At 38.0% G+C, this 27,770-nt stretch overlaps 1 protein-coding gene across 3 annotated transcripts in view; it reads left to right on the top strand.

Moving 5' to 3' along the window:
• Nucleotides 1–668: 668 nt before the first annotated feature.
• ARSB (arylsulfatase B) overlaps nt 669–27,770 on the top strand; it is a 139,360-nt gene continuing 112,258 nt past the window's right edge. The window contains exons 1-3 of one of the 3 annotated variants that reach the window (XR_001593765.2): nt 669–3,202; nt 22,144–22,330; nt 25,683–25,873. Coding sequence is in view for 2 of the 3 variants with exons in the window: in XM_016118855.2 (XP_015974341.2) it covers nt 2,855–3,202; nt 22,144–22,330; nt 25,683–25,873 (726 nt within the window). In the remaining variant the exon portion in view is untranslated. The remainder of the gene's footprint in view (nt 3,203–22,143; nt 22,331–25,682; nt 25,874–27,770) is intronic. The other 2 variants (XM_016118855.2, XM_016118853.2) reach the window with 2 other exon arrangements.

Raw genomic sequence — 27,770 nt, forward strand, 5'->3', positions numbered from 1 at the left:
GAAATTAGAAAATCACCATTCAGAGATTACTCAAAAAACTAAAAATATATATACCATATGACCCAGCAATTCCACTTTTGGGCATTTATCTGAAGAAAATGAGAAAACTAATTCAAACATATATGTACCCCTGTGTTCATTGCAGCATTATTTATAATAGCCAATATATGGACACAACCTAGGTGTCCATTAATAGATGAATGGATAAATATGTGATACACATACAAATACAAACATATAATGGAATATTGCACAGCAATAAAAAAGAATGAATCTTGCCATTTGTGACAACATGCAAGGATCTAGAAGGTATTATGCTAAATGAAATGTCAGGCAGAGAAAGACAAATACTGCATGGTTTCACATATATGTGGAATCTAAAACAACAAACAAAACAAAAACAGAATTATAGAAATAGAGACTAAAGGGATGGTTATTAGAAGGGAGGGGGTGAGGGAATAGGTGAAAAGGGAAAGGAGTATAGTCAATACTATTGTGATAAGTTTTCATGGTTACAGATGATTACTAGAATTAGTGGGCTGATTACATCGGAGGTATAAATATGTCGAATCACTATATTATACACCTGAAACTAATATAATCAATATAATATTATATATCAACTATACTTAAATTAAACAAATGTTTTAAAAAGAAAATCATCATTTGACAATCATCTCAATAATTTATTGAAACAAGAAGCATCAGTGGGTGCTAAAACTAATAGGTGAAAGTTTTAGGAATTATAGAATATATACATATTCTCAAAGTATCTCCCCATAAAACTTACTAATGATGAGAGGGAAATAGTAACTTTATAGTGGAGAAATGGTCACCTTAGCAAAGTGTTCAAATAATAGAGCAAATTAACATCATGTGCCTCTTAATGTATAGCATCAAGAAGGATACATCACTTTTGTGATATTTCTGCACAAACTAATAACCTGAGTCTATCATTAGGAAACATCAGACAAACTCCAATTGAGAGATTTTACAATAACTATCCTCTACTGCACATTATAGGTGTTCAGTACATAGATGAAAAACAGAATTTATTCCTTTTAATTAATTCATTTGCACATTTCTAGAGCACTATTAGCATAAACTTTTATTTGAACATGCAGGACATGAGAAGGCTCAGTGCAAGTTTAGCTAGTTTTAGGAGCAGTTCTGGTCAAGTCCTAATTGTTCCAGCAGATTAGTGACCATTTGGGGGGCAATTTGATTTTTATCAGGAAGAGTAGAGACGAACAGTTATGGGAGAAAAGGATATGCAAAGGCCATAGTTGAAAATTCTCAGTTCTTCAAGTTTCCTTACAGGATCTTTAAATGAAAATTTCAAGCCTCAACACGAGAATCAAACATCTCTTCAAAATTCTTCTTAATGTAAAGCTACATGTAAAATTTTTTCCTGCTAAATTTCGCTGATTTCACTAGAGGTGAAAAGTGACTGTAACATAATCTACTTCTGAAAAGAAAAAATATATACATTAAGAGGGAATTATTACATGTCTGAAAGGATAGTTTTCAAAAGAATAAAATCATGACCCTCATACACACATAAAAATGAATATACGTTAAAAATTTTATTTAACTCATTATTGAGGAAACTGGTCCGGTGTTAAAACCAGTTAAAATGATAGATCGGGAATATTAAAATAAATGTGCAAGTGGAGGCAATTTTTTTTTTTTTTTTTGTAGGGAATGGTAGTGGGTCGCTTTGCTGGATAGAATTCATTTGCATAGGTATAAACAGGAATTAGTTTTCATTGCTCTCAGTTATCTACACGTTATGTTATAAAGTTATAAAATAACTCCCATGCAATCAGAACACTTGAAAATATGTAGTGCATCTTTTACCCTACAACTGTTAAGTTTTTATCTATCGCCAGACAAATAGTAGGCAGGTCTCTGTTGGCAGTGGGAATATACTGGTCATAAAGCTAACTTCCCAATTCAGTGAGCATGTGATTAAGGGAATTTTTCCTTCGATCCACAGATTATTCCAGGCGAATTCGATACTATACTTCTTTGGTTCACTTGATTGTTGGGGAGCCAGCTCTGAAGGGGCTGTATCTGGACAAGCTAAGGAGCTACTCAGTGGCCACACAGCATTCCAAACTCCCAAGGCAGCCTAAACAAACCTGCACCTTCAAAAGGGCACCGCGCAGTTGGAGTGTGTATTTGGCCCTCTTTTTGCTAGTAGGAAGTGGCTTCACAGGTGTACACTATTCCTAAATAAGTCTGAAACACCATCTAGGCTTTGCCTCTTCATTGTTCTCCCACCGGCAGGAGGCTGGACTCTTGCTAGAAATGATTCTCCCACTACCTTTAAAACATTGATAGCACAGGATTGGAGTCAGACCTGGGTTTGGGTTAGGCTCTATCAACTACAAGCTTGTTTATTCTGAAGGGGGAAAGGGGACATTAATTATAATTCCCAGCTGCCAGGGAGGTTGCGAGATTTAAAGAGGGTTGTGAAAATGCTTTATAAACTGTAACGAGTTATTTAAAAAGAAAAAAAAAAAAACCTCCACTTTTAGAATGCCACGATGCAAAAGTTCGCCGCTGCAAAGGTTAGAAATCTTAGTCCCTATCAAGCATCAACAGGGTTTCCACGGAGCCGTGCGGCAGGATCCCCACGAGCTCTCTCCGCTGGCTCCTCCTTCGCTTCACTCGCCGGGCCCGGGTCAGACGCCGCGGGGGCTCGGGCGCCGGCGTCTCCAGCCCGCAGCCCTCTGGGGGTGAAGTCGCGTGCCGGGGCGGGGCAGGCCCCAGCCGCCCAGTTCCTGATTCTATAATCGGTGCCAGGGGCCGGTGGCGCCACAGGCGTGGGGACCGCGGAGAGCGAAGGATGGGCCCACGCCGGGCGGCGAGCCTGCCTCGCAGCCCCAGCCCTCGCCGGCCGCTCCTCTCCACCGTCCTCCCGCCGCTGCTGCCGCCGCCGCTGCCGCTGCTGCTGCTGCTGCTGCTGCTGCTGCTGCCGCCGCCCCCGAGCTCGGGAGCCGGGCCCCGCCGGCCGCCGCATCTCGTCTTCGTGCTGGCGGACGACCTCGGTTGGAACGACGTGGGTTTCCACGGCTCCAACATCCGCACGCCGCACCTGGACGCGCTGGCGGCCAGCGGGGTGCTCCTCGACAACTACTACACGCAGCCGCTGTGCACGCCATCGCGGAGCCAGCTGCTCACCGGCCGCTTCCAGGTACGCAGCGCCCCCGGCGGCCCGCGTCCCCGGCGACCTGCGCCTGGCTCCGCCCCCGCCTCGGGCCGCCCGCTAGCGTCCCGGCCAGACCAGGCCTGAGAGCCTTTTGGAAGCGGGCCAGGAGGCTGGGGCAGGCCGGGGTCAACTCCGCGAACCGGGTCGGAGCGAGGCGGCTTCTGGTCCTGGCACTCTCCGCACCTCCCAGGCCTGCAGCCCGCCGCAGCCTCTGCGCATGCCCGATTCGAGGGCGCCCCGCACCCCCAAAGCCCCACCTCTCAGGGTGGCGTTTTTTTCTTTCGTTTTCTGAAGGTCAGGGTGAAAAGATTTCTGGGGACCGCTAGGTTCTGGGCCTTGCGAGCAGATAGGCCAAAGGGTCGAAATGGACTCTGTGGAGCGGTCCTGAAGTGGGAGGATAGAGGAGCTGGCGGGATACCCGCCTAGTGAGGGGTGGGAAGCCGGGAAAGCTGGGGGGAGAGTTGAAATACAAGAGTGCCCGCAGTTGGGGCGATTCTAGTTCCCTGTGCAGTCGTGGATGGGTTAGGACTGTCTGACAAAAAATTAAAGTAGTTTTTCCACGTTTCAGCAGCCCCGGTTGATTTTTCTTGGGCTGCCGACATTCCCTTCAGATTTAACCTATATTCAACGCCTCTGAGCATCTTACTATCTCTCTAAAAGGGTCTCTTTAAAAACTTCGCTGTAGTTAATAAAGTATACTTGTAGAAAGTGTGCATATGTTAGATAACTGACAGTATCAAGAACATTTGTGTTGTACTTTACTGTTTTTAAAGTTAATTCTTGAAACAGCCCGTGAGGTAGCACTTATTTTTAATACGCTTTTACAAACGAGGAAACAAACCTGTAGAAATTTGTTGACATATGAAGAATTACACCGCTAGAAAGCGTTGCTTTTCTGCATCTACTAGCTATCTCGGGCCTCTAAAAATGAGCTCCCCCCCCCCAAATTGAATAAGATCGACATTTTTGTGAGGTCATGGTGTAATTATGACCGTAGTAAATACAGTCAACAAGTACTGTGGGAGAACAAATGCTTTCTACCGTATATACGCACTGTCTGTTCAACAAGCTGTTTTGAGCCTTGACCGTGCGAGTCATAGGGAATATGCTTGAACTTTGCTCTCCCCAATCTGTGTTCATGTAGCCTTTCAGATCAACTCTAGCCTCATGTTGTCCTGAATGGAGGATTCATTGCAATAAAGATTTCCACACTAGACTGAAGACTTTTAGAAACAGAAAAGATAGAGTTAGAAACAAAAAGGATAGTCTGAGAAATAGCCGTAGCCAAGGTTTGCAATGGTGAAGGGTGATTCCCTTCACCATTAGCTCTGAGTACTTTCCACAGTTCTAACTTTGGCTGCTAGGTATGATCAGGAATATCTACTCTGATGCAGATCTTACCCTGGATGCTTTGCACATATAAATGGGCATTCAAGTAAAGAAGGGAAAGGAAGGAAGGCAAGTTCTGCTCAAAGTACTTCTGCATTTTCTCTGAAGCAAGAGAACTGAACTCTAATTGCAGAAGAGTGGGAGGTCCATTTATTTCTCTAACTTCCTCCTTTCCAACGGACTTGAACAGGAAAGCAAATAGCACACTTCAAAAACTTATTCATATAATTGGTTGATTTTATTCCGTAATATCTTCTCTGACCAGTCACCAGCATTCCGTCTTGGGAAACACAAACAAACAAACAAACAGACCTTGATTATGGTGGTTAAGAAGTGAAGGAAGCTTAGAAGCTGGATATTCCAAACACAGTTTAGAGACTGCTTAACATAACAAGCCAGCCTCCCCAAACATTTTGACTTTTCTTCACTGTTTTATTCTGTTAGAGTTCATCATACCAAATTTGAAATTATCTTGAGTTAGCAAGCATTCTCTATTAAAGAAGTCAATATTTCTCAAAGGGTTAAGAAGTCTAATTGTCCTCAGATTCTACTTACTGGTACCATGATGAGCACTTTACATTCTCACAGCAACTTGATGAAGTGGGTATTAACGTTATCATCCCTATTTGATAATAAGGAAGCCAAGGCTGAAGAGGTTAAGAAACTTGCTCAAGGTCACAGGACCAGTAAGTGGTGGACTAGAATTTGAAACAAGCAGTGTGGCTACATAACCGCTACACTACATCGACTATTAAGGATTATTAAAAATATCATCGCAAGAGCAGCTTCAGATTTACTGAATGATCTCTATTCTTTATGGACATTTAGGTCGTTCCTAAATATCACAATTAAAACAACCCATCACATTTCAGGTTAGGAATTGGCTATATTAAATATAAAATGAAAATAGGGAGAGGTTTTCTGAAACAAGTCATGTGTTATACATAATTTTAGACAATAAAGTGAGGAAATTTGTTTATTTTAAAATTAGGTACTTGAAAGAACTACTTAATAACCATATCTGTGAATTCTTTAATATTTCGAGCCCTTCCTTCCCATAATCATCTAACTTTAGATTAGAGATTAGAGAAGTATAAAATGATAAGTAAACCTAGACTGACTGATTGAACTTTGTATTCCCAAGAAGTTCTGAGTTTTAGTTTTTTTAACTTGTTAAAGTAGTTAGTGAAGAGGACCAATTAGAAATTATGAGATGCGGGTTTTATTCTTCGCTGTGTCAATCTTCAGACTCTGACCTCACTGAACATTATTTTCTGCATCTGGAAAATATGGTAATTAGGCTGAACACTAAGGCTCTATAGCTCTAAATTTGTTTGACTCTAAGACTCCAATCCATTAGAGCAAATGTCTAGCTTGGTAAATGTAGTCTATCACTAACCCCACCTACTAGTAGAAAGATTAATATTGCCCAGCACTATGTGCCTTATGGGTGCACCAGCTTCTTATTCTGCTGCTAGACGCTTGTTCAAACAAGAACATGAATTCAGCCTTTTCTGTTGAGACATTTAATTGCTCAGAATCCTCACTTATGAGCCTTTTTAAACCTGCATGCTTTGCTGAAAAAGCATAGGAGTTTGGGGAAGAGGGAGAAGGGAGACTGATCAGCAAATAAGGTAAGATGTTACTGGTAAATTTAGAATTTGAGTCTTTGTACACTTGGGATAGTGTTCTTCCCATAGCCTTACATGACTCATTCATTTATTATTTAAAAAATATTTTAAACCTATATTTTATATATATGTATTTTGGAATAGAAAATACATTCACATGGTTTAAAAACTCAAAAGTACGAAAGGGTTTACAGTGAAAATCTTTTCATACACACACATACACACACACATTCTCTTCCTTAGGCATCCAGTTCCCCATCTTTGGAGGCAAACAATGCTGTCTGAAATACATATATCCTTCCAAAAGTATTTTATGCATGTACAAGAAAATACATATGTAGATATTCCTCTTCTCTTTATATGAATGATAGCATACTCTTCATACTGCTTTGCACTTTGATTTTTTTTACTTAACATTTGAAATAATTCCATATTGTTACATAAAGGGCATCCTCAGTTTTTATGTCTATATAATATTTTGTCAAATGGGCATTTCATAATTTATTTAACCAGTCACATAATGGTGGACATGCAGGCTTTTCTAGCCTTTTGATATATCAAAGGATGCTGTAAATATGTCATCTTAATATGTTTGAATATATCTAATAGGATACATCCTTTAAAAAGGAATTTTCTGGGTTTAATACATTTGTAATTTTGATAAATATTGCAAAGCTGCAATTCAGTAGATTGTATCAGTCTACATGCCTACCAACAACATATAATATTTGCTTATTTTTCAATACTCTTTTTAAAAGTTATATTTCACATACCATAGAATTCACCATTTTAAGTGTTTAGTCCATTGGTTTTTCATATAGCCACAAGGTTGTGCAACCATCACCACTATCTAATTCCAGAACATTTCCAGCACCCCCAAAACAAACCCCACAGCCATTAGCAGTCACTCCACATTTCCTTCTCTCCCCAGCCCCTGACGACCACTATTCTACTTTCTCTCTTTTTGGATTTGTCTATTCTGGATATTTCATATAAATGGAATCATACAAAAGATGTCCTTTTATCTATATTGTCGCCTGTATCATTCCTTTTTATGGCCAAGTAATATTCCATTAAATGGATATACAAACATGTTATTTTCCCATTCATCAGTTGATAGACATTGGATTGTTCTACTTCTCGGTAATCATGAATAACGCTGCTGTGAACATCCAGGTACAAATTTTATATGAACTTTTTTTTAGTATTCTCAAGTATATATCTAGGAGCGGAATGCTAGATCATATAGCAGCTCTCTGTTTAATACTTTTTTTCCTTAATTTTTTTAAAAAATTGCATCTCTTGTTGGATCTCTTTCTGTCACTACATATTTGACCCCTTTTACCCCATCTTCCTCCCTCCTCCCCCTTTTCCCCCACCCTCTGGTAACCACTAATCTGTTGTTCATGTCCATAAGTCTCTGTTCTGTTTGCTTATTACTTTTAGGTTTATATCCCACATATAAGTGATATCACGTGGGTTTCAACTTTTTCTTTCTGGCTTATTTTGCTTAGCATGATTATCTTGAGGTCCATCCATGTTGTTACAAATGGCAGTGTTTCATCTCTTCCTATGGCTGAGTAATATTCCATTGTATATATGCACAGCTTCTTTAGTCAATCATCTCTCATAGGACATTTCAGTTGCTTCCATGTCCTGGCCACTGTGAATAATGCTGCTATGAACATCGGTGTGCAAATATCTTTTTGGATATGGGTTTTCAAGTCTTTGGTGGTAAATACCCAGTAGAGGGATTGCTGGGTTATATGGTAGATCAATTCTTAGTTTTTTGAACAACCTCCATTCTGTTTTCCATAGTGGCTGTACCAATTGCAGTCCCACCAGCAGTGTATGAGGGTTCCTTTTTCTCCACATCCTCTCCAACATATGTTATTACTTGTCCTGTTGATTATAGCTATTTTAACAGGTGTAAGATGGTATCTCATCATGGTTTTGATTTGCATTTCCCTAATAGCTAGCGATGACGAGCATCTTTTCATATATTTGTTGGCTATTTGTATGTCTTCTTGGGATAAATGTATGTTCAGATCCTCTGCCCATTTTTTAATTGGATCGTTTGTTTGTTGTTGTTGTTGTTGTTGTTGTTATTGAGTTGTATGAGTTCTTTGTATATTTTGGATATTGCGTTGCTTGCAAATATATTTTCCCATTTGGATGGTTGTCTCTTTACCTTGTTGATGGTTTGTTTTGCTGTGCAGAAGCTTTTTAGTTTGATGTAGTCCCATTCATTTATTTTTACTTTTACTCCCCTCACCTTTGAAGTCAAATTCATAAAATCTTTAAGGTCTTGAGTTTAGTTCCTATGTTTTCTTCTATGCATTTTATTGTTTCAAGTCTTATATTCAGGTCCTTAATCTATTTTCAATTAATTTTGGTGTGTGGCGATAGACAACAGTCTAGTTCCATTCTTTTGCAGGTGGCTTTGCAGTTTTCTCAGCACCATTTATTGAAGAGGCTTTCCTTTCTCCACTGTATATTTTTGGCTTTTTTGTCAAACATTATTTGCTCGTGTAAACATGGGTTTATTTCTGGATTCTCAATTAAATTCCACTGGTCTTGTGCCATTTTGATTATTGTCGCTTTGTAGAGTTTTCTATATAAAGGTTAGGCAGAGTGATGCCTCCAGACTCGTTCTTTTTTCTCAGGATGGCTTTGGCAATTCAAAGTCTTTTGTGCATCCATACAAATCTGATGATTTTTTTCTTTTATTTCTTTAAAAAATACCGATGAAATTTTAATGGGGAGTACACTGAATCTGTAGAATGCCTTAGGTAATAAGATCATTTTAGTTATGTTGATTCTTCCAATCCAAGAACATGGGATATCTTTCCATTTCTTTGATCTTTGATTTCTTTTAATAGGGTTTTATAGTTTTCATCATATAGGTCCTTCATGTGTTTTGTTAGGTTTATTCCTAGGTGTTTTATTGTTTTTGTTGCAATTGCAAAAGGAATCATTTTTTCCACTTGTTTTCTGACACTTCATTATTAGAGTGGGAATGCTATGGATTTTTAACATTTATTTTGTATCCAGAAACTTTACTGTATTTGCTTATTGTTTCTAGTATTGTTCTTGTGGATTCTTCAGAGTTTTCTATATAAAGAATCATGTCATCTGCAAATAGTGACAGTTTGACTTCTTCATTTCCTATTCGGATGCCTTTTATATCTTTATCTCATCTGATTGCACTCACTAGGACCTCCAATGTTATATTGAATAACAGTGGCAATAGTGGACACCTTGCCTTGTTCCTGATCTTAGAGGGAAGGTTTTTAATTTTCACCATTAAGTATAATATTGGCTGAGGGTTTGTTATATATGATCATTTTTTCCTTCTATACCAATTTTGTTAAGTGTTTTGATCATAAATGGATGCTGTATCTTGTTAAAGGCTTTTTCTACTTCTATTGATATGATCATATGATTCTTATTTTTTAATTTGTTTATGTGGTGTATCACATTAATCAATTTGCATATGTTGAACCATCTCTGTGCCCCTGGGATGAAGCCCACTTGATCGTGGTGTATAATCTTTTTAATATGTTGTTGTATTCGGTTCACTAGTATTTTATTTAGGATTTTTGCATTTGTGTTCATGAGAGATATTGGTCTGTAGTTTTCTTTTTTTGTGTTATCTTTACTAGGTGTTGGTATCGGGGTAATATAGACCTCATAAAATGATTTGGGCAGTATTGCCTCCTCTTCTAATTTTTGGAAGAGTTTGACAGAATAGGTATTAAATCTTCTTTGAATGTTAGAATTCACTGGTGAAGGCATCTGATCCTGGACTTTTACTTTTTGGTAGGTTTTTAATGATTGTTTCTATCACCATACTGCTGATCTATTTAGATTTTCCATTCTTTTTGATTCAGTCTCGGGAGGTTATATCTTTCTAAGTGCTTGTCCATTTCTTCTAGGTTGTTAAATTTGGTGTTAAATACTTTTCATGATATTCTTGTATGATCCTTTGTTTTTCTGCAGTCTGTCATAATTTTTCCTCTTTCATCCCTGATTTTGTTTATTTGTGTTCTTTTTTTTTCTTTAGTGAGTCTACCTAGGGGGTTTTCGGTTTTATTAACCTTCTCAAAGAACCAGCTCTTTATTGCATTTATGTTTTCTATTTTTTTTAAATTTCATTTAATTCTGCTCTAATTTTGATTATTTCTTTCCTTCTGCTGATTTTAGGCTTCATTTGTTCTTCTTTTTCTAGTTTTTTAGGATGAAGCAATAGGTTGTTTATTTGGGCTTGTTCTTGTTTTTGGAGATAGGCCTGTAATGCTATGAAGTTTCCTTTTATGACTCCTTTTGCCATGTCCCAAAAGTTTTGATATGTTGTACTATCATTATCCTTCATTTCTATGTATCTCTTGATATTTTTTATTTTTTCTCTAACCCAGTCATTCTTCAGTAGCATGTTGTTTAATATCCATGTATTGTTCTTCCTTCTTTCCTTTTACAGTTGATCTCCAGTTTCAGAGCATTATGATTAGAGAATATGGTTGATATGATATCAATCTTCTTATATTTGTTGAGGCTAACTATGTGTCTCAGTATATGGTTAGTCCTTGAAAATGTTCTATGTGCACTAGAGAAGAATGCATAAATGGCTGTTTTGGGATGAAAGGCTCCGTAAATGTCAATTATGTCCAGTTGGTCTAATGTGTCATTTAAGGATGTTATCCTTGTTGATTTTCTGTTTTGGTGATATGTCCATATCCAATAGTGGGGTATTTTGGTCCCCTACTATGAAAGTGTTTTGGTCTTTTTCTCCCTTTAGTTCTGTTAGTAATTGCTTTACATATTTTGGGGCTCCCTGTTTGGGAGCATAGATATTATTAAACCTTATGTCTTCTTGGTGCATAATTCCCTTTATCATTATAGAGTGTCCCTCGGTATCTTTCTTTACCTTTTTTATTTTGAAGTCTGTTTAGTTTGATACTATTTAGTCTATTTGGTACTGCTACTCTCGCTTTTCTTTGAATTCCATTTGCTTGAAATATCATTTTCCACTCTTTCACTTTGAGTCTATATTTGTCTTTGGAACTGAGATGTGTTTCCTGGGGAGGCAGCATATGGTTGAGTTTTGTTTTTTTATCCAATCTGCAACTCTGTGCCTTTTTATTGTTGAGTTCAGTCCATTTACATTTAAGGTGATAATTGAAATATAAGGTTTTCCTATAGCCATTTTATCTTTTGCTTTTTGGTACCTCGGTGTTTCCATTGCTTCCTTGTCTTTGTGTTTCTGTTTTTTATTTTATTTTAGTTTAGTTTAGTTTAGTTTAGTTTAGTTGTGTTTTGTGGATTTTACCTCTGGTCCTTCATGTTTTATGTTATATACTTAAGTTCTGAATCTTTGGCATATGGTTACCATTATGAATATGTAAAGGATAGTTTTATATATATATTGTAGTCCATTTTCCTCTGTGTGTGCCTTATCTCCTTTCCCCTTTGAGAATTTGGATCTTTGAATTCTCCCCTTTTTAGTCATTGTTGTCTCAATTTATCCCTATGTATACTGAATGTTCATTACTATCTTGCTATAGCTAATCTCTTCTTATTGTTTAAGCTTATAATGCTCTGTTCTTAGTAAGGGTTGCACTCCTCTGCTTTTATCGGTCTCCTAGTTGCTTTACTCATAGTTATGTATTTTTTTTTGTCATTTTATTTTAGGTGAGCTGATGCATTTCAATATTTCCTATAATGCAGGCCTCGAAATGGAGAATTCTCTCAATTTTTGTATGTCTGGAAAGGTCTTTATTTCTTCTTCGTATCTAAAGGAGAGCTTTGCTAGATATATTATCCTTGGCTGGTAGTTCCTTTTATTTGATAGTTTAAATATTTGATTCCACTCCTTTCTGGCTTGTAAGGTTTGTGCTGAGAAGTGTGATAATAGTCTAATGGGTTTTCCTCTATAGATTACCGTCTTCTTTTCCCTGGCTGCCCTGGGAATTCTTTGTCATTGATTTTTGATAATTTTAATACAATGTATCTTGGAGAAGGTCTTTTTGGGTTGAGATCATTGGGTGTTCTGTTTACTTCTCGAATTCTAAGTTCCAGCTCATTCCTTAGATTTGGGAAATTCTTGTCAACTATTTGTCTGAAAATGCTTTCTTATCTCTTCCTTTTCCTCCCCTTCGAGAATGCCCATTAGTCTTATGTTTCCTCTCCTGATGGTATCAGCTAGTTCTTGTATTTCTCTTTCATTATTTTTCATTCTTTGGTTTCTGTCATTTTCCTTCTGATTTATTTCTAGATTTCTGTCTTCAATATCACTGATCCTTTCTTCCATTTGGTTGACTCTATTTCCCAAGCTCGCTATTTCATTTTTCATCTCTTTCAGTGTGTACTTCATCTCCAGAAGTTCTATGTTGTTCTTTTTAAGAGTTTCATTTTCCTTGTTAAAAAATTCATTCTGCTGATCTATTTGTTTTTGCAGTTCCTGAAATCGTTGATATGAATTATTTTGGATCTCACTGAGTTTTTTCAGAAGTACCATCCTGAATTCTCTGTAATTTAAGTTCCATATTCCATATTTCTATGTCTTTATTCTTATTTTCTGGAGAATTTTCTCTTTCTTTCTGAGCTGCCTTGTCGCTTTGGTTGTTCATGGTGTTTAATGGACTATTTCTCTGCCTGGGCAATAGTGGAAATGTTTTCTGTTTTTTTTTTTTTTTTTCCCAGAAAGATTTTTATTATATAAAGATCTCTCTTTAACCTCTTGCAAAGAAGGCATTTTTTTGTTTGTTTCTAGTAGGTGACATCTAAGTATCTTGGATCACTGCTTTATATAAAGTCTTAATAATAACTTTTTTTTCTTATATTCAGTCACACTCGTTACCCTCAGTCTCAGTCCCTGTCAGTGTTAGAGACCTTTTCGGTAGCGTTTGCTCAGAATCCGCTGGGGCTCCGCAGTGTTCTGTCTTGGAGGATATGGGAGGAGGGCCCTCTGGACTGAAGTGTGAGGGCTGCAGCTCAGCCTCGCGTTTTACACCCGCGGCTGGTAATGATCAACTGTAGTTTCTCTGCCATCCCCTGCTTCTCTGCCATCCCCACTACTCTGCTTTCTGCCCTGATGACTTGGCACTGCCACTGGCCGTCCATGGGGAACTCACAGCTTTCCAAGGCAGGCTTGTTCAGGGAACCCACTGCACCTTCTCCCCTCCCCTTCCTCCTGCGGGGAGCTCTGGCTGCGAGAGGCAGCTTTTTTGTTTCTCCCAGTCTACCACCCGGCTCCCAGGGTTCTGACCTGTGGTAGCTCTTATTCACAGTTCCCTCACTCAGATGTGCTTGTGTGCAGGTTGGGTGTTTTTTTGTTGGGGTTTTAGGTGCTCAGCTTATTTCAAGGAGAGAGATCTGGGAACATTTGTTTACTTTGTGCTTTGGTGTCACTTCTAAGAAATCAAGGTTACAAAGGTAACCAAGGTTATATAATCCAAGGTTACAAAGATTTACCTCTGTGTTTTCTTATAAGAATATTATAGTTTAAGCTCTTACATTTGGGTCTTTGATCCATTTTTAGTTAATTTTTGTATATTTTTGAGGTACATGTATGCATGTGGATGTCCTGTTGTTTGAGGACCATTTGTTGAAAAGGCTTCTTTCCCGCATTTAATGGTCTTTGCACCCTTGTCAAAAATCAATTGACCATCGATATATGGCTTTATTTCTGAACTCAATTTTATTCCATTGATCTATATGTTTATTCTTCTGTCATTACCACACTGTCTTGATTATTGTCACTTTGTCGTAGGTTTCAGAATCGAAAAGTGAGTCCTCCAATTTTGTTCTTTTTCAAGATCCTTTTGGCTATATATGGGCCCTTTGCATTTCCATATGTATTTTGGGATCAACTTGTCCATTTCTTTTTTTTAAAAAAAAAAAGGCAGTTGGAATTTTGATAGGGTTTCCCCGATCTACAAATCCATTTGGGAGTGTTACTACCTTATCAATCAAAGTCATCCAGTCTATGAATATGGAGATATCTTTCTCCTTTTATAGGTTTTTAAATTTCTTTCAACAGTGTTGTATAGTTTTCAGCACACAAGTCTTGTACTTTGGTTATATTTATTTCTAAATTTTTATTCTTTTTGATACTGTTTTAAATGGAATTGCTTTCTCGATTTCATTTTTGATTATTCATCGCTAATATATAGAAATGCAACTGACATTTATGTATTGATCTGTATTCTGCAACCTTGCTGAACTTATTAGTTTTAATTGTCTCTGTGTTTGTGTATCTGTGTGATCTTTATGATTTTCTATATACAAGATTTTGTCATCTGCAAATAGAAATAGTTTTAATCCTTCTTTGCTGTTCTGGCTGTCTTTCATTTCATTTCCTTTTCTAATGGCCCTAACTAGAACCTCCATTACAATGACAGATAGAAATGGCAAGAATGGACATCTTTTTCTTACTCCTGATCATATAGGGAAAGCTTTCAGTCTAACATCATTAAACGTAATGCAGTCATTAATTCTTTTGTTCAACAAGTATTTACTGAGCAACTGTTTATGCCAGGCATTGTGCTATACTCTGGGGATCTCCTGGTGCTTTTATATTGGTGGGGGTGTGAGGCTATAGGAAGGAGTGATCAAGGTGGGAAGTGCAATAACACATAAATAAACGAGTAGCAAAGGTGAATTTAAATGGTGTGGCCATAAATGTGAGGAAGAAAATGAAGTAGGTCAAGTGATGGTGACTCAGGAAGGTATCTACAAGAAGACCTGAGCGGAGGCCTGAATGAAGAGGGATCAGCCATGCAAAGATGCTGGGAAAGAGAGTTTAACACAGCGGAAGGGACAACCAAAGTAAAGACCCTGAGGCTCGAATGCGCTGTTCTAAGAATGGGGAAAGGGCAGTTGTGGCTGGAACTGAATGAAAGAGGGTATGGAAAGCCTGCTGAGCACAGAGAGGAAGGCGGGGTCTCCCTGTACCTAACTGCCTAACTCCTGATAAACTACTCAACTTCACTTGTTTATGCTTTCATACTAATGTTACACTGAAGGCTAATATATAGTAAAGAATGTTTCTAATCTAATAATGTACTAAATAAATATATTTTAAGTAGTAAATAAAGTGCCACATGGCATTTTTTTGTATACATGTAATTCCAGTTAGAACTAGATTATATATATATATTTTACTTTAAAATATATATATATTTTTTTAAAGTAAGCTTATATTTTAAATTGTCTTTAGGAAATAAATTTGAAAGTTTCAAATATGAAAGATTTAAAAAGAGATATATGTTTCAAAAAAAGATCTTTTCATCCTGTATCCTGGCTCTCCTTCCCATAGATAGCTCCTGTTTATTAATTTTAAATATCCTTTGGAGGCCTGTTATGAATATAATGAAATAGATTTTATATTCATTTTCCCCTTGTTTTGAATGTCACGATTAAAAATATTAATTTAAAAATCCTTCAAGGGTGATAGGACAGATGTTGTTTAAGGATACAAACTTGCAACAAGTAGTAAATAACACCTAGAGATCTAATGCACAGTACAGTGAATCTAGACAACAGTATTGTATTATAATCACCAAACTTGCTAAGAGACTAGAACTTAATGATTCCAACCACTAAAAAGAAAGGATAATTTTGGAATGCAGTAGAAGTCTTAATTATCGCTGCAATGGCAATCATATCACAATGTTTAAATGTATCAAATTAACGTGTGGTACATCTTAAATGTACACAATGTTGTATATCAAATATGTCAAATATATTTCAATAAAACAATAGTACACATAATGAAGATGTTTATAAAAGTGGTAAGATAAATAATAAAAGTCCTTCAGCTTTTCTAATAGAATTTGTATACTGCTTTTAGTTCAAGTAGAAGACTTGAAAACACTAAATTTCCAGTGTCAAACCAACTAATGAATGAATGCGCTTTAACCCTGGAGCATTTCCTGATGGAGCTCACTATCTTAACTGCTTAGGGTTACCACATCATTTCTGACGCCTGTGCTTCCTTTTAAAGAAATTAAAGAGATTAAAAAGGTAACAAAAGTGGTAGGTTTTAGTGGAAACACTTCCTTTTGGAAAAAAGGTAAAATAACTTTGGTCCTCCTCACCTGGGAACATTCTTACCCTGGGGGCTGAGGAGACCACTCCACCAGAACTCTATAAACCTTGGCAGAGAATAGAAGCAATGAAAGATGACTCGAAGGTTTCATTCTTAAGGGACCCAAGCCACATTTCTCTTAATTACATTGATAAATGGACAAGACACTTTCATAGCTTTTCACTCGCCCCTGAAGCAGAACCTTAGCCAGGAAATACAGGATGGAATCTATGTAGCAATATTGTGGGTAATTTTTGACTTTTGCTTCAAGTTTGCTTTAAGAGTGTGAAAACTAAGACCCATGGCTGCAAGCAAAACAGAGCACTGCATACTGTGGCATGGAAAGGAAGAGTACTGCCTGAGGATGCCCTCACCTCCCTGCTTCTTGTCCTCAGTGTCCTGCCTGCCCCTTCCTTATCACTCTTCCACATGCTTGCCTCTTAGGGGATTCTCTGAACTCTAAGATTAGATGTGGGGCTGGGAGCTTGAGGAAAATTCTATGCCACAAACGGGGAGCATTCATGGGACCCCCTGGCGAAGGCATCCAAGGAGTGAGAGATAAGAGGAAGATATAGTCTCAAGGCCATAGGTGCTGCCTAAGAGAAAGCACTTGTTAGAAAGCACTAGTTAGGTGAAGAACAAAGGATGCATTAGCTCCATAGAAACAAGCAAGATGGCCACCCACTGAAACACATCAGGGTTCCAAGGCAGGGAACCAGGGGGATGACTTGCTCTGATGGGTCTTTTGTTTTCCCTGAAGCCAGATGTCCTTCCTCAGCTTAGCCAGAGCCAAGAAGCGTTTTATCAGAAAGCAGGGGGTATCTGGAGACCGTATTCTGCGAGTACTGAAGATATTTTAAGAAACAACTCCTTATTTTACGCATTTTACTTTCCAAGTAATTGGGAATGAGGAAGTGAGAAAATAAGTTTGAGGCTGAATAGAATATGATCCATTGACATATGGGAGCTTTTTGTTGATTGATTTTTGAGGTTTGTTATTTCAAGAATCCCTTTGAGCATAAGCTGTTGCTGTTTGGTAACTCTCTTTGTTTTTGTTTCCTTAATCATATCACTTTACTAAAAGTTCTTTTTCTTCCATGTTTTCCTCCTTTTTCATTATGGGCTTTAGGTTGGATTTATAATTTAAACTGAGGAAGGCACTGAAACAATTTTTGCCTTGTTTATTCTTTTTACAAACAATATCCTTTTGTGGGTTTAGTCAGATTTACGCTTTGCTAATCAACACCAAAATAAATAAACCCTTAAAACTGTCAGTGACACCAGCCAGTTCTGCAGCCTGAGTTCTGAAGGACCAGGCCAGATGGCAAAGCCAGGCCCCTAGCACATATAATGTGTGTTCTGTAGCTCTTGGCTTCAACAGCATGGGCAGCTGACTGCTTTTTAGAAGGCTTGGGGTGGGAGGACAGAGCAAATTCTCCACTATCCATTTGTTTTGTGGGGCATCTCCAGGAATAAACCCTAAGGTGGCATGAGTGGTACTTAACTGTGGTTATAACCTGTAGTGTACTGGCCAAGGCACAAGCTGGGTGTTCTGAAGTCCTGGCTGTCTCCCAGCATGTTCTTTGATTGTGTTCCGCTCGGAAGCTTCCCTCTAGGCTCTCTGGTGTGTAAAATGGAGGGGTAGAGCTGCCCGTTTTTCTTAATTTTCAAGTAGTGTAGCAGGCGAGTGCAATGAGGATATGAGTTCATCTTCCACAGGTTAGACCAACAGGATAGAACTTTCATCTTTTGAACTGGGTGTTATCTCAACACGATTGAGCTAAGAGAAATAGCATTCATTGCAATGTTTGTAGCAGTGGTTCACCTAGTGCCTGGGAGAGTTTATTGTAATTGTAGCTGAAAGACTGTGCTGTGAGCTTCCAAGTAGATAATTAATCAATAGACTGCCCGGACTTCTGCAAGAGGTTCTGATGTGGGAACAACCCTCCTCCCCTCTCCTCCCTGTTCAGGAGATTGTTTTTTTCTCCTTTATGCTCATGACACTACACTTCTAGTATCTCTAGGTCTACAGAAGACAGAATAATTCACAGGATCAAATATGTTTTTACATGCAACAGACATGTAAACAAGGATTTCTCATCAGTTATCTTACAGAAAGAACCCCAGAAACAAGCCAGGTCCTTCACAGAATTTGCAGACCCTTTGCCTCTGCAGTGGGAATCCTTCATGAGGATTTGGTTTTTGAGAGAGGAATTGGTTTAATGAGGAAGAGACAGCTACCCATGCTAGAGAGAGAGTCACCCCTTTGGACTTTTGTATATTATGTATAGGACTCTCTCTACACATACTCTCACTGAAGATGGGTGTTGAAATGGAATTGTTTTAGATGCTGTAGCATTTACAAGGGGATGCTTATTTTTTCTTTCGATTCCGTTAGTGCCCTGTTATCATCCTGCCCCACGAAACATGATGTAGCTCTGCAATTCTGTGCTAATGTGCTGGGTTGGAACCAGCTCAGCATTTGCCTGTTTACTGCTTCTCTACACAGTACAGCTTCCTTACTTCAAATAGTGTTTGAACAGACCAAAAACATGTTTTTGGCTGTCATCCAGAATTTGGTTTCCACTCCCTAGTAATGCCATAAAAATACTCTGTCAAATAAATCCTCAGGAACTGAAAAGAACAAATTCCCTGCTCCATATGATTGTAGATAATTGAAGCAGGCTTCAGCTGACCACCTGGCTTGGTGCCATGGCTTAGGAAAACCGAATCACACAGCATCCCTTGGCAGTGCTTTATAGCTGTCAGAGTTAATTTTCTGCATGTGATGGATGAGCTTTCCATTTAGGAAATTTGCACATAGCATTTATCTCCACTGGGTCTTTTGAATTGCAAAAAATATTATCTTATCCTGCTCTGTTGCCAATTAGTATATATTTGAAGTTCTTGAACCCAGGATTAATTTTCTATTGATAAGCTAATGTTAACCATAGACGGAATCCTTCTATGATTTGGAGGATGTGAAGTGTGCGTGTATGTGTGTGTGTTGGGAGATATGTTTCCTTTTTCCAACCTGGATGTTGTAACATCTTTATCATTCATGATCCCAGCTGGAAAGAGATGGCACATTCGAATTAAAATAATTTTGGAAGGGTTTATTTACAGAGGAACTATTTTAAAAAGATGTGAATATGTGAGGGAGCCTAAGGGATAGTGTATTACCCAGTGGAGCTGTTACTGCTCTTAGACAAGAAGGAAGGAAAGGAAAGGAGACTTACCAGAACCTAGGAGGACAGAGTCTATAGAGAAGGCTGCTTTTAGACTGGCCTGCAATAGAGACAGCCTGGCAGCCCAATGGCACTCATCCCTTCCCTCTCTCTATTCTCCGTCAGGGCTTCCCAGTCAGAAGCCAGGAGGCAAGGGAATCCTTTGATTTGGTCCCCATAGGTAAGCATCCCAGGTGGAGAGCAGGACAGAAGGCTGAGTATGGATTTGGAGGTCAAATGGAAGGTATCTGGCACATATCCCAAAGTAAGTGTCCGATTATTTCTAGGAGAGGCATAAAAAAATCTCAAAAGAAAACTTAAAGTCACTTTTATTTTTTAACAGCTTTATTCAGGTATGATTGATATACAACAAACTACACGTAATTAAAGGGTACAGTAAAAGTTTTGATATGTACATACCCATGATGCCATCACCACAACCAAGATAGCAAGCATGTCACTCACCTTCAAAATAAACCCACTTTAATTTAACACTTAAAATATTCCACAGGTTCTTTTAGGAGGATCTTGGAAAGGTATCACCAAGTCAAGCAATAGCAGGTGCTATTCTAAAAGTGTTGGCTCTGGAAACTCACACACAAAAAATGAAGTGCATGATAATGTCAAAACTTATGAGAAAACTATTTAATAATAAGTAGCATAAAATAAATTAGGAAAAGAAGGATTGTGAGTTTGAAGGATTTTTTTTTTGGTGGGTGTGGGGGTTGGTTCTACATTATATCTATTTATTGCCACATATTTAAAACAAAACAAGACAAAAATCTATGAGTCTGTCCCAAGTGAGGAGTCAGTATTTGAATCTGAGAAAATCAGTCATGTCAGTATTTAGCAGTGCCACCACGAGAGATCTGTGGCTCCAGGACACAGGTTATATGATGTTCATGTGTAACAATACACACTCCTGGGGGCTGTCCCAGGCTTGGGTGCATGTTCTGCTAATGCCACCCCAACTCCTCAAGAAAACATGCTGAGATTAGGTAAGAGGGTATGATACCTTATTGGTAACAATGCTTACGGTTATTACTATGGCAATTGTTGAGTTTTTCTTATGTGCTTGGAGACAGAGCCAGGATAAGTTTTAACTCTCTGGGTTTGTGCTATTCTGCTTTAACAAAAGCAAGTAAATCATTCGCAAACAAATTTTTTTTTTTTTTTTTTACCATTTATTAGTAATTGTTTGCTACCCACCTGACAGCTGATGGTGGCACCAGGGAGTCAGGGCGTGGGTCAAGAACTGGCACTGTCAACCTTTGGTGTCCTCAGAGCCCTGTTGATTCTAGGGGAATAAGGAGCACCCAGTGCTAGGGAAGGTGGGTGTCCAGTGCAGAGTCGAATGTGAGACCCCAGCGCTGCTTCATGTAAAGAAGAGCATCTCCCTGACTAAGCCAGTGTAGGGGGAGGAAATGTGAACTTCTGGGGAATGGAGGTGTTGTGCAGGCAACTAGGGAAGGGACCATTCCCCCTTTACCCCAAACTTACACCCCAGCAGGAGGTACATTGGCGGCCATCACCAGCACAGGAGATGTGATAGGCCACACTGGCCTGTACTCTGTCCTTCAAACTTACCTAGCAAGTTCAGATCTCAGGGCCTTTGCATTTTTTATTCCCGATGCCGATGTGGCTCTCGCCCCAGATTTTTTGGAATGCTCTCTTCAGATTACTACTCAAATATATCCTCCTCAGATAAGCTTTCTTTTGCCACCCTATCTAAAGAATCACCTCTGTCCCTGCCTCTCTCTCCTACTTTACTATCCTCTTAGCAATGATCACTATCAGACATGGTAACATCAGTTCTCAGACTTTTTGGTTTTAGGACTTCTGTACATGCTTAAAAATTATTGAAGACCTCAAAGATCTTAGGTTTATGAGAGTTATATCTTTCAAAATTTACTGTATCAGAAATTAAAATAGAAATTTTAAAATATTTTTATTCATTTCGAAACAGCAATAATAATCCCATTACAGGTTAACATAAATAACTTATGAAAGATAACTATATTTTCTAAAACAGGAGAACTACATGAGAAGAGTGACAAATTTTTATATTTTTGTATTTGTCTTCTGTTAATAGAAGATAGCTAGATTTTTAACATCTGCTTCTGTATTCAATCTGTTGCCATATATCACTTGGGTAAAAAGTTGCATAATTTTAACATTATACTAAGACTCAACAAGTGATCATTTCTTAAAAGCTAGTCGTGTGGTCCTTGCGCCCTGGGCAAATGCGTGCAAGCACCTCAAAACCCGTGGGTCAGACACCTGCTTTCTTTTTTAAGGAAAACTTGGTCACTGTCTTGTACAATTATAGTTTATATAAAGTGGAATAAGAAATGCAAATAATCACTTTCATTATACTGTTGAATAACCCTCAAAAACATCACCATATCTTGAAAGACTTATTTGAATAAGTGAGTAAAGTGCCTTTCAGAAATAGCCTTAAGTCAGTACAGGAATAGAGTTAAACATTCCTGTACTCCAGATATGTCCAATAAATTAGGCAGCCACTTTATCTGCTAGTTCAAATGTTTTAACATCATTAATTCATGACTTTATGTTCATCTCTTTAAGATCCACACGGGTTTACAGCACCAAATAATCTGGCCTTGTCAGCCCAGCTGTGTTCCTCTGGATGAAAAACTCCTGCCCCAGCTCCTGAAAGAAGCAGGCTACACTACGCATATGGTTGGAAAATGGCACCTGGGAATGTACCGGAAAGAATGCCTTCCGACCCGCCGAGGATTTGATACCTACTTTGGTAATGGAAATGCACATGTTTCTTTAACAACTCAGACTGACTGCAGCCATTTCATAAAACACAACCAAGTGTAATCAAATGTAATACTTTCACAGGAAACTTGAACACACAGTGAATCAGTCAGCACTGCTGTGGAGCCACTGCCCAACGCCACCTTTATAAACATGGTTCTGTGTTCAGCTCATGGGGGACGTGAGCCCACAGGGAGGCAGTTACCTTTGCCAGGGTGCTAAGTGACACATTGGGGCATTCGGAAAACGTGCTACCTCTGGGGATGTGTGCGTGCGTGTGTGCATGTGAGAAGATGGTGGAGAAGACTCTTCCATTGGCAACCTTGTCCTTTCTCTGAGATCTGTTTTTCAGATCACTAGATGGGGGAAGATAGATCAAAAAAATAAAATGGTAATAGATTAGTAAATGCAAATGGTAATAGAAAGGGTAGTAAGAAATTACAGGTAATTTATGGACTTGACAGCCCTCTAAAAATGAAAGTGAAACCTAAAGTTTGTTTTAAAATGAGCTATCTTAATTAGCAACATATTTATTTTAACAGTGGCTATGTAGCTTTCTGTCAAGTTCTTTTCATTTTGAGCTTTCTGTCGAGCTATTTCACTACCTACCTACCTCCTCTTTGTCTCTTCATTTATTTTCAACTTTCCATATCCAAAAAGAAACACATGTTCAACTTTAAAAGTTTCATAATAGAATACAAACTAGGGTGAGTAGAAAAAGATGGAATAGTTAATTGCGTGGCACCACATTACAAAATAACTGCATGGCTATATAGGTGGACTTCACACTTAACTCTGAGATTTGAGATTTGTTATGTCCACAACAAAAAAAAGGGGGAGGAGAAGTCTATAATAGTCACATTATTTATAAAATAAATAGAAACCAGATGTTCAGGAAAAGGAAAGCATTTTCTGGTTCTTAGACTTGAGAGAAATTTCTCCTTCGGGAAAAGGTAAGGTGGATAGCATCTTCAAAAACATCGTTTTAGTAATAAAGTGGTGGTTTTCCTATAGACGTTTCTTGAGGCATTCCCTTTCATTTAAGCTAGGACCAGAGCACCAAAGTACATTTCAGTAAAAGTGATTATATGGAGCCTAAACAATTGAGTTGAAACACATTTCTCTGTAGTACTTGTTGGATCCAGGGTTAAAGTTGAGATTCAAGAATATCAGACATGAGACCTTGTGTGCCTCACTCTCATCTGAGTTTTCTAGCAGATACCACTAATCAATCATGGCATTTTCTTTTGATCCTGGGTATATCCTGAGTACCCTTAAATATTTGTTAAAAATTGGATTTGGATGTAAGACCTCATTGTCATTTTGGAATTTCTAGAGGAAAAAACAGCCTGTACATCCTTTGAAATTTTTTAGTCAGATCTTTGCTAAAATATGGGTCAATACCTATACTCTGGCAAGAGGAAAACTGTGGACATTTAAAAAAAAATTTTAAGCCAAGTTATATATTTAAAAATTTGATTGGAACAAAGATAGAAATGGTACTTTTTTTTTTTTTCATGAGAATTAGGAAGCCTTAGATACATACAAGACAGCCCATGTTTATTTGGAATGGAGACTTGCAGACAAGGAAAGGGCATGATGACCATGTAGCTGTGATCACTCTTCCAACTTTGATGGTCTGTTGAAGAGCAGTCGGATGGTGTGGGGCTGGACATGCAACTCCCTGAATACAGTACAAACCACTGAATTGTACACTTCAAATGGGTGACTTGTATGTGAATTATATCTGTTCAATAATGCAGAGATTTAGTTGTTCAGAAGGTTTTGTCTCACTTTTTCTCAAAAGGCATAGGATGCCAGCCTCTTTAGGCTTAGCATGTAAGTTCAACTTTGTAATCACTGCTATGAGAAAACTGTGTGATTGTCACATGGATGTTTGGTTTCAGTTTGATGAAGTATGTGAATAAATAGTTCTGTTTCTGGAATTTTCCTATTTTAACATCTTTTTAGTATTTAGTTTATACAGCTTTTAGTCAAGTATATCCTATGTATATATTCTCCCAAATGACAAAAACAGTTTACGTTTACAAATAATGAATCTGAAGTGATTTCCTCAAGTTTAACACCCAGTGATTATTAAAAACCCCAAATAGAACCCCCACGTCTTGTCCCCTCTAATCACTCATATAAGGACTGAAATGATTTTTAATTATAGGGACGATTCGGGACTGGGGAAAGGGTCAGGCCAATTTTATTATCCTTATTTTAAGGATAATAAGCAATATTTGTCAGGAGATAGCTAAGAGTCCAATACGACTTATTTCTTTTTTTTAATAGCTTTATCAAGGGGTAATTCACATACCATACAATTCACCCAATTAGAGGGTACAATTCAGTGATTTTTACTAAATTCACAGGCTTGTACCACTGCCCTCACAATCCAGTTGTAGAACATTTCCATCACCACGCCACCCCCAAGAGAAACCCCATTTCCATTAGTGCTCACTCCCTACTTGCCCCCAACCCCACCATCCCTGGGAAGCCACTAACCTTCTTTTTGTCTCTATAAATTTATCCATTCTGGTTATTTGTATTAATTGAATTATATAATATGCAACGCAACTCATTTTAATATTTTAGGAAAATATGGAACATTTGCAGAAACAACTGTTGGTTGAGAAAACCCATTTCCTTCCATGTTTAGGTCTAAATTTTGGGACAGACAGTTAACGCCATTTAAATTTGGGGTATTAAAATTGAGATCACCATGAGTAGAAAAATCTAATCTCAGTACCTCATGTAAATTTGATTGTTTGGCTCTGTTAAGTCTAGAAATCTTCTGTTTGGAAAGGTTTGTGCCTTCCACCAGCAGGTGTCAGCATCTGACTAAAGATGATTCCTCCTATAGCAGAATCTTTAAATAATCTTGAAGCCAGTCTCCTAAAGTCAATAGCAGCGTTGATTCCTGCACTCATTTAAGTGATCATTTCAAAATAAAAGCTTGTAACAAATCGCATTAACTTTTTGCTGTTTTAACCATTAGATAGCTTTAAAAGATTAAGGTGTTATTACTTTCCTGAATTTGAACCCTGATTTTTAAAAATGTATTTACTTGGAATCATCCACTTTGAGTGTTATATCACAGAGCTTATGTTCTAGACTGGATTGAGGAGTGGAATTGAAATTTTTTACAGTAACATTTTAATGCCTTCTGCTGAGAAATATAGAGATATTAAGAAATGGCCCTCTGATTAGCCTTGTCACTTGACTAGCCTTGTCTTGGGTAATCAATTGCCTTAGGCAATTAAGTACTGAAACATTAATTTGTTTAACAAGCTTTATACTATGCTGACTACTTCTATCTCCCATTCTTGCTGTAGGCTATCTCCTAGGTAGTGAAGATTACTATTCCCATGAGCGCTGTACGTTAATCAATGCTCTGAATGTCACACGATGTGCTCTTGATTTTCGAGATGGTGAAGAAGTTGCAAAAGGATATGAAAATATGTATTCAACAAACATATTTACCCAAAGAGCTACAGCCCTCATAACTAACCATCCACCAGAGAAGGTAAGTCTTGCCTCTTTATTGATACTTAGATTGTGTTAAGATACCATCTCTTCAGATGACTATAGGAAAAGGCCACCATTGTTTAGGGGAAAATCTAAATTTTAGGGGAGTAGTTTTCAAATTTTAGAGTACATTATTATGAGCCTAGGAAGCTTGTTAAAAATAGAAATTCCTGGAGCCTACCTCTTAAGAGTCTGATTTCTTAGGTCTGTGAGAAATCCATATGTCAGCATTTCAAAGAAATTCCTCAAGGCTGATTCTGATGCAAGTGGTCCCTAGATCACACTTAAGAAACACTGAGTCTATAGTGTTTTAGTAGAAATATAGTTTTATTATTTTGGTGTATTATATGCATGTGCCATAAGTAATTAGTAAATTGACTTTTTTTTTTTTTAAATGATAGGCTTATGTACAAGATGAGATTTTGTTGTGGCAAACTTTCTGTTAAGAGATCAACCAATTTTTGGTTCAGTGCAAGTCCTCTAACTTCATAGTTTGCCCCTCAAGGTCATTTTAGCTAGTGTAGATATTTTACATCCCCATGTTAATTCTAGAATCAGCTGGTCAATTTCTACCAAAAAATGAAGTGCCTGCTTATATTTCGATTTTATTGAATCTACAGACCAACTTGGGAAGAGTGGATATCATAAGAATATTGAGCTTTCCAATCCATAAATGCGGCGTACTGATGAGCATGTTTTTTGCATTTATCTTCCTGAAGCCATCGTGTATGTCATGTGCTGACATCTCTTGAATTATCTATATGTAAAAATAGAAAAGAGTTTGAATAGCCTTCAACATTTTTTTGTTAACCTAGAGTTAACCTCATGAGCTAAAGCTTTAACTAAATCCTCTGGATTTAGCTTATAAATGCCTTTAAAATTGGATCAAATATTTGTGTTGTTAGATATTGGGTCAAAATATGGCTTCATTAAGAACTGCATTAGAACATCCACAAAATTAGTCCGTCCTGACATAGCACATTACAGAATGTGCAGTGTTACCGGGTTCTTCCCATTTCCTGCACTTCGCCTCTTTGACAATTATTGAGGGTCCTCAGTACAAACCACAATTTGGATTTCAGTTTATGTACCTGTTAGACTTGGCACTTGGCTGCTGACTATCTTTTTGACAGGTTCTTCCTCGCTCTGTCTTTGCCGCCTCTAACTCGGTACCAGAAGTCTTTGCTCCACTTTCAGCTCTTTATCACTTCTACATGCTGACGTCTTGGAGTGGCCATGCTCACTGTGGAACATAGAAGGAATTGGAATGTGCTCTCAAATATGTAGACACATGTAGATTTTAAATCTAGAGCTATACTAATATTCAAGTTGTTGGAAAGATAACTGCTAAGAAATAGGCTTAAGTTCTAAGTTTTCTTCTTTATGCTTGGCATTTTACGGATACAGCTAAAAACCCAAAGAAAAAGATTAGGTTTTAAGGAAACTAGTCTTTGTTCTGTCCTTTGAGGTAGGCACCATTTTACAGATAAACAAACTGGCTTAGAGAAGTTAAGTAACTTGTTCAAAGCCACAGAGCCGTTGAGAGTTAGAATACGATTTTAAACCCATGCTGTTTAACTCCAGAGCTCAGTACCCTCCCTGTTCACAGTTAATATCCAAGGCCGGAGATAATGAGGCCCAGTGAATGTATGATTCAGCTTGATGGTTCCAGTCCTGACATGATCATCTGGAAAGCTCTTGAGAAATTCCATTTTCAGATATTGTGATTTATTGGTCTGGGGTGGGACCCTGTCACCCCTCCACTCCCTCCTCCCACCGGTAATTCCGATGTGCAGCCACTATGGACCCCCCTCAAACACAGAGGGGCAAGTGAAAGCCAACTGCCTTTTACAGGTTCACAATTTAATCATGTAACTATGCCTACAATAAAAATT

The sequence above is a fragment of the Rousettus aegyptiacus genome, unplaced genomic scaffold (genome assembly GCF_014176215.1).
Source record: "Rousettus aegyptiacus isolate mRouAeg1 unplaced genomic scaffold, mRouAeg1.p scaffold_m13_p_8, whole genome shotgun sequence".
Classification (NCBI taxonomy): domain Eukaryota; kingdom Metazoa; phylum Chordata; class Mammalia; order Chiroptera; family Pteropodidae; genus Rousettus; species Rousettus aegyptiacus.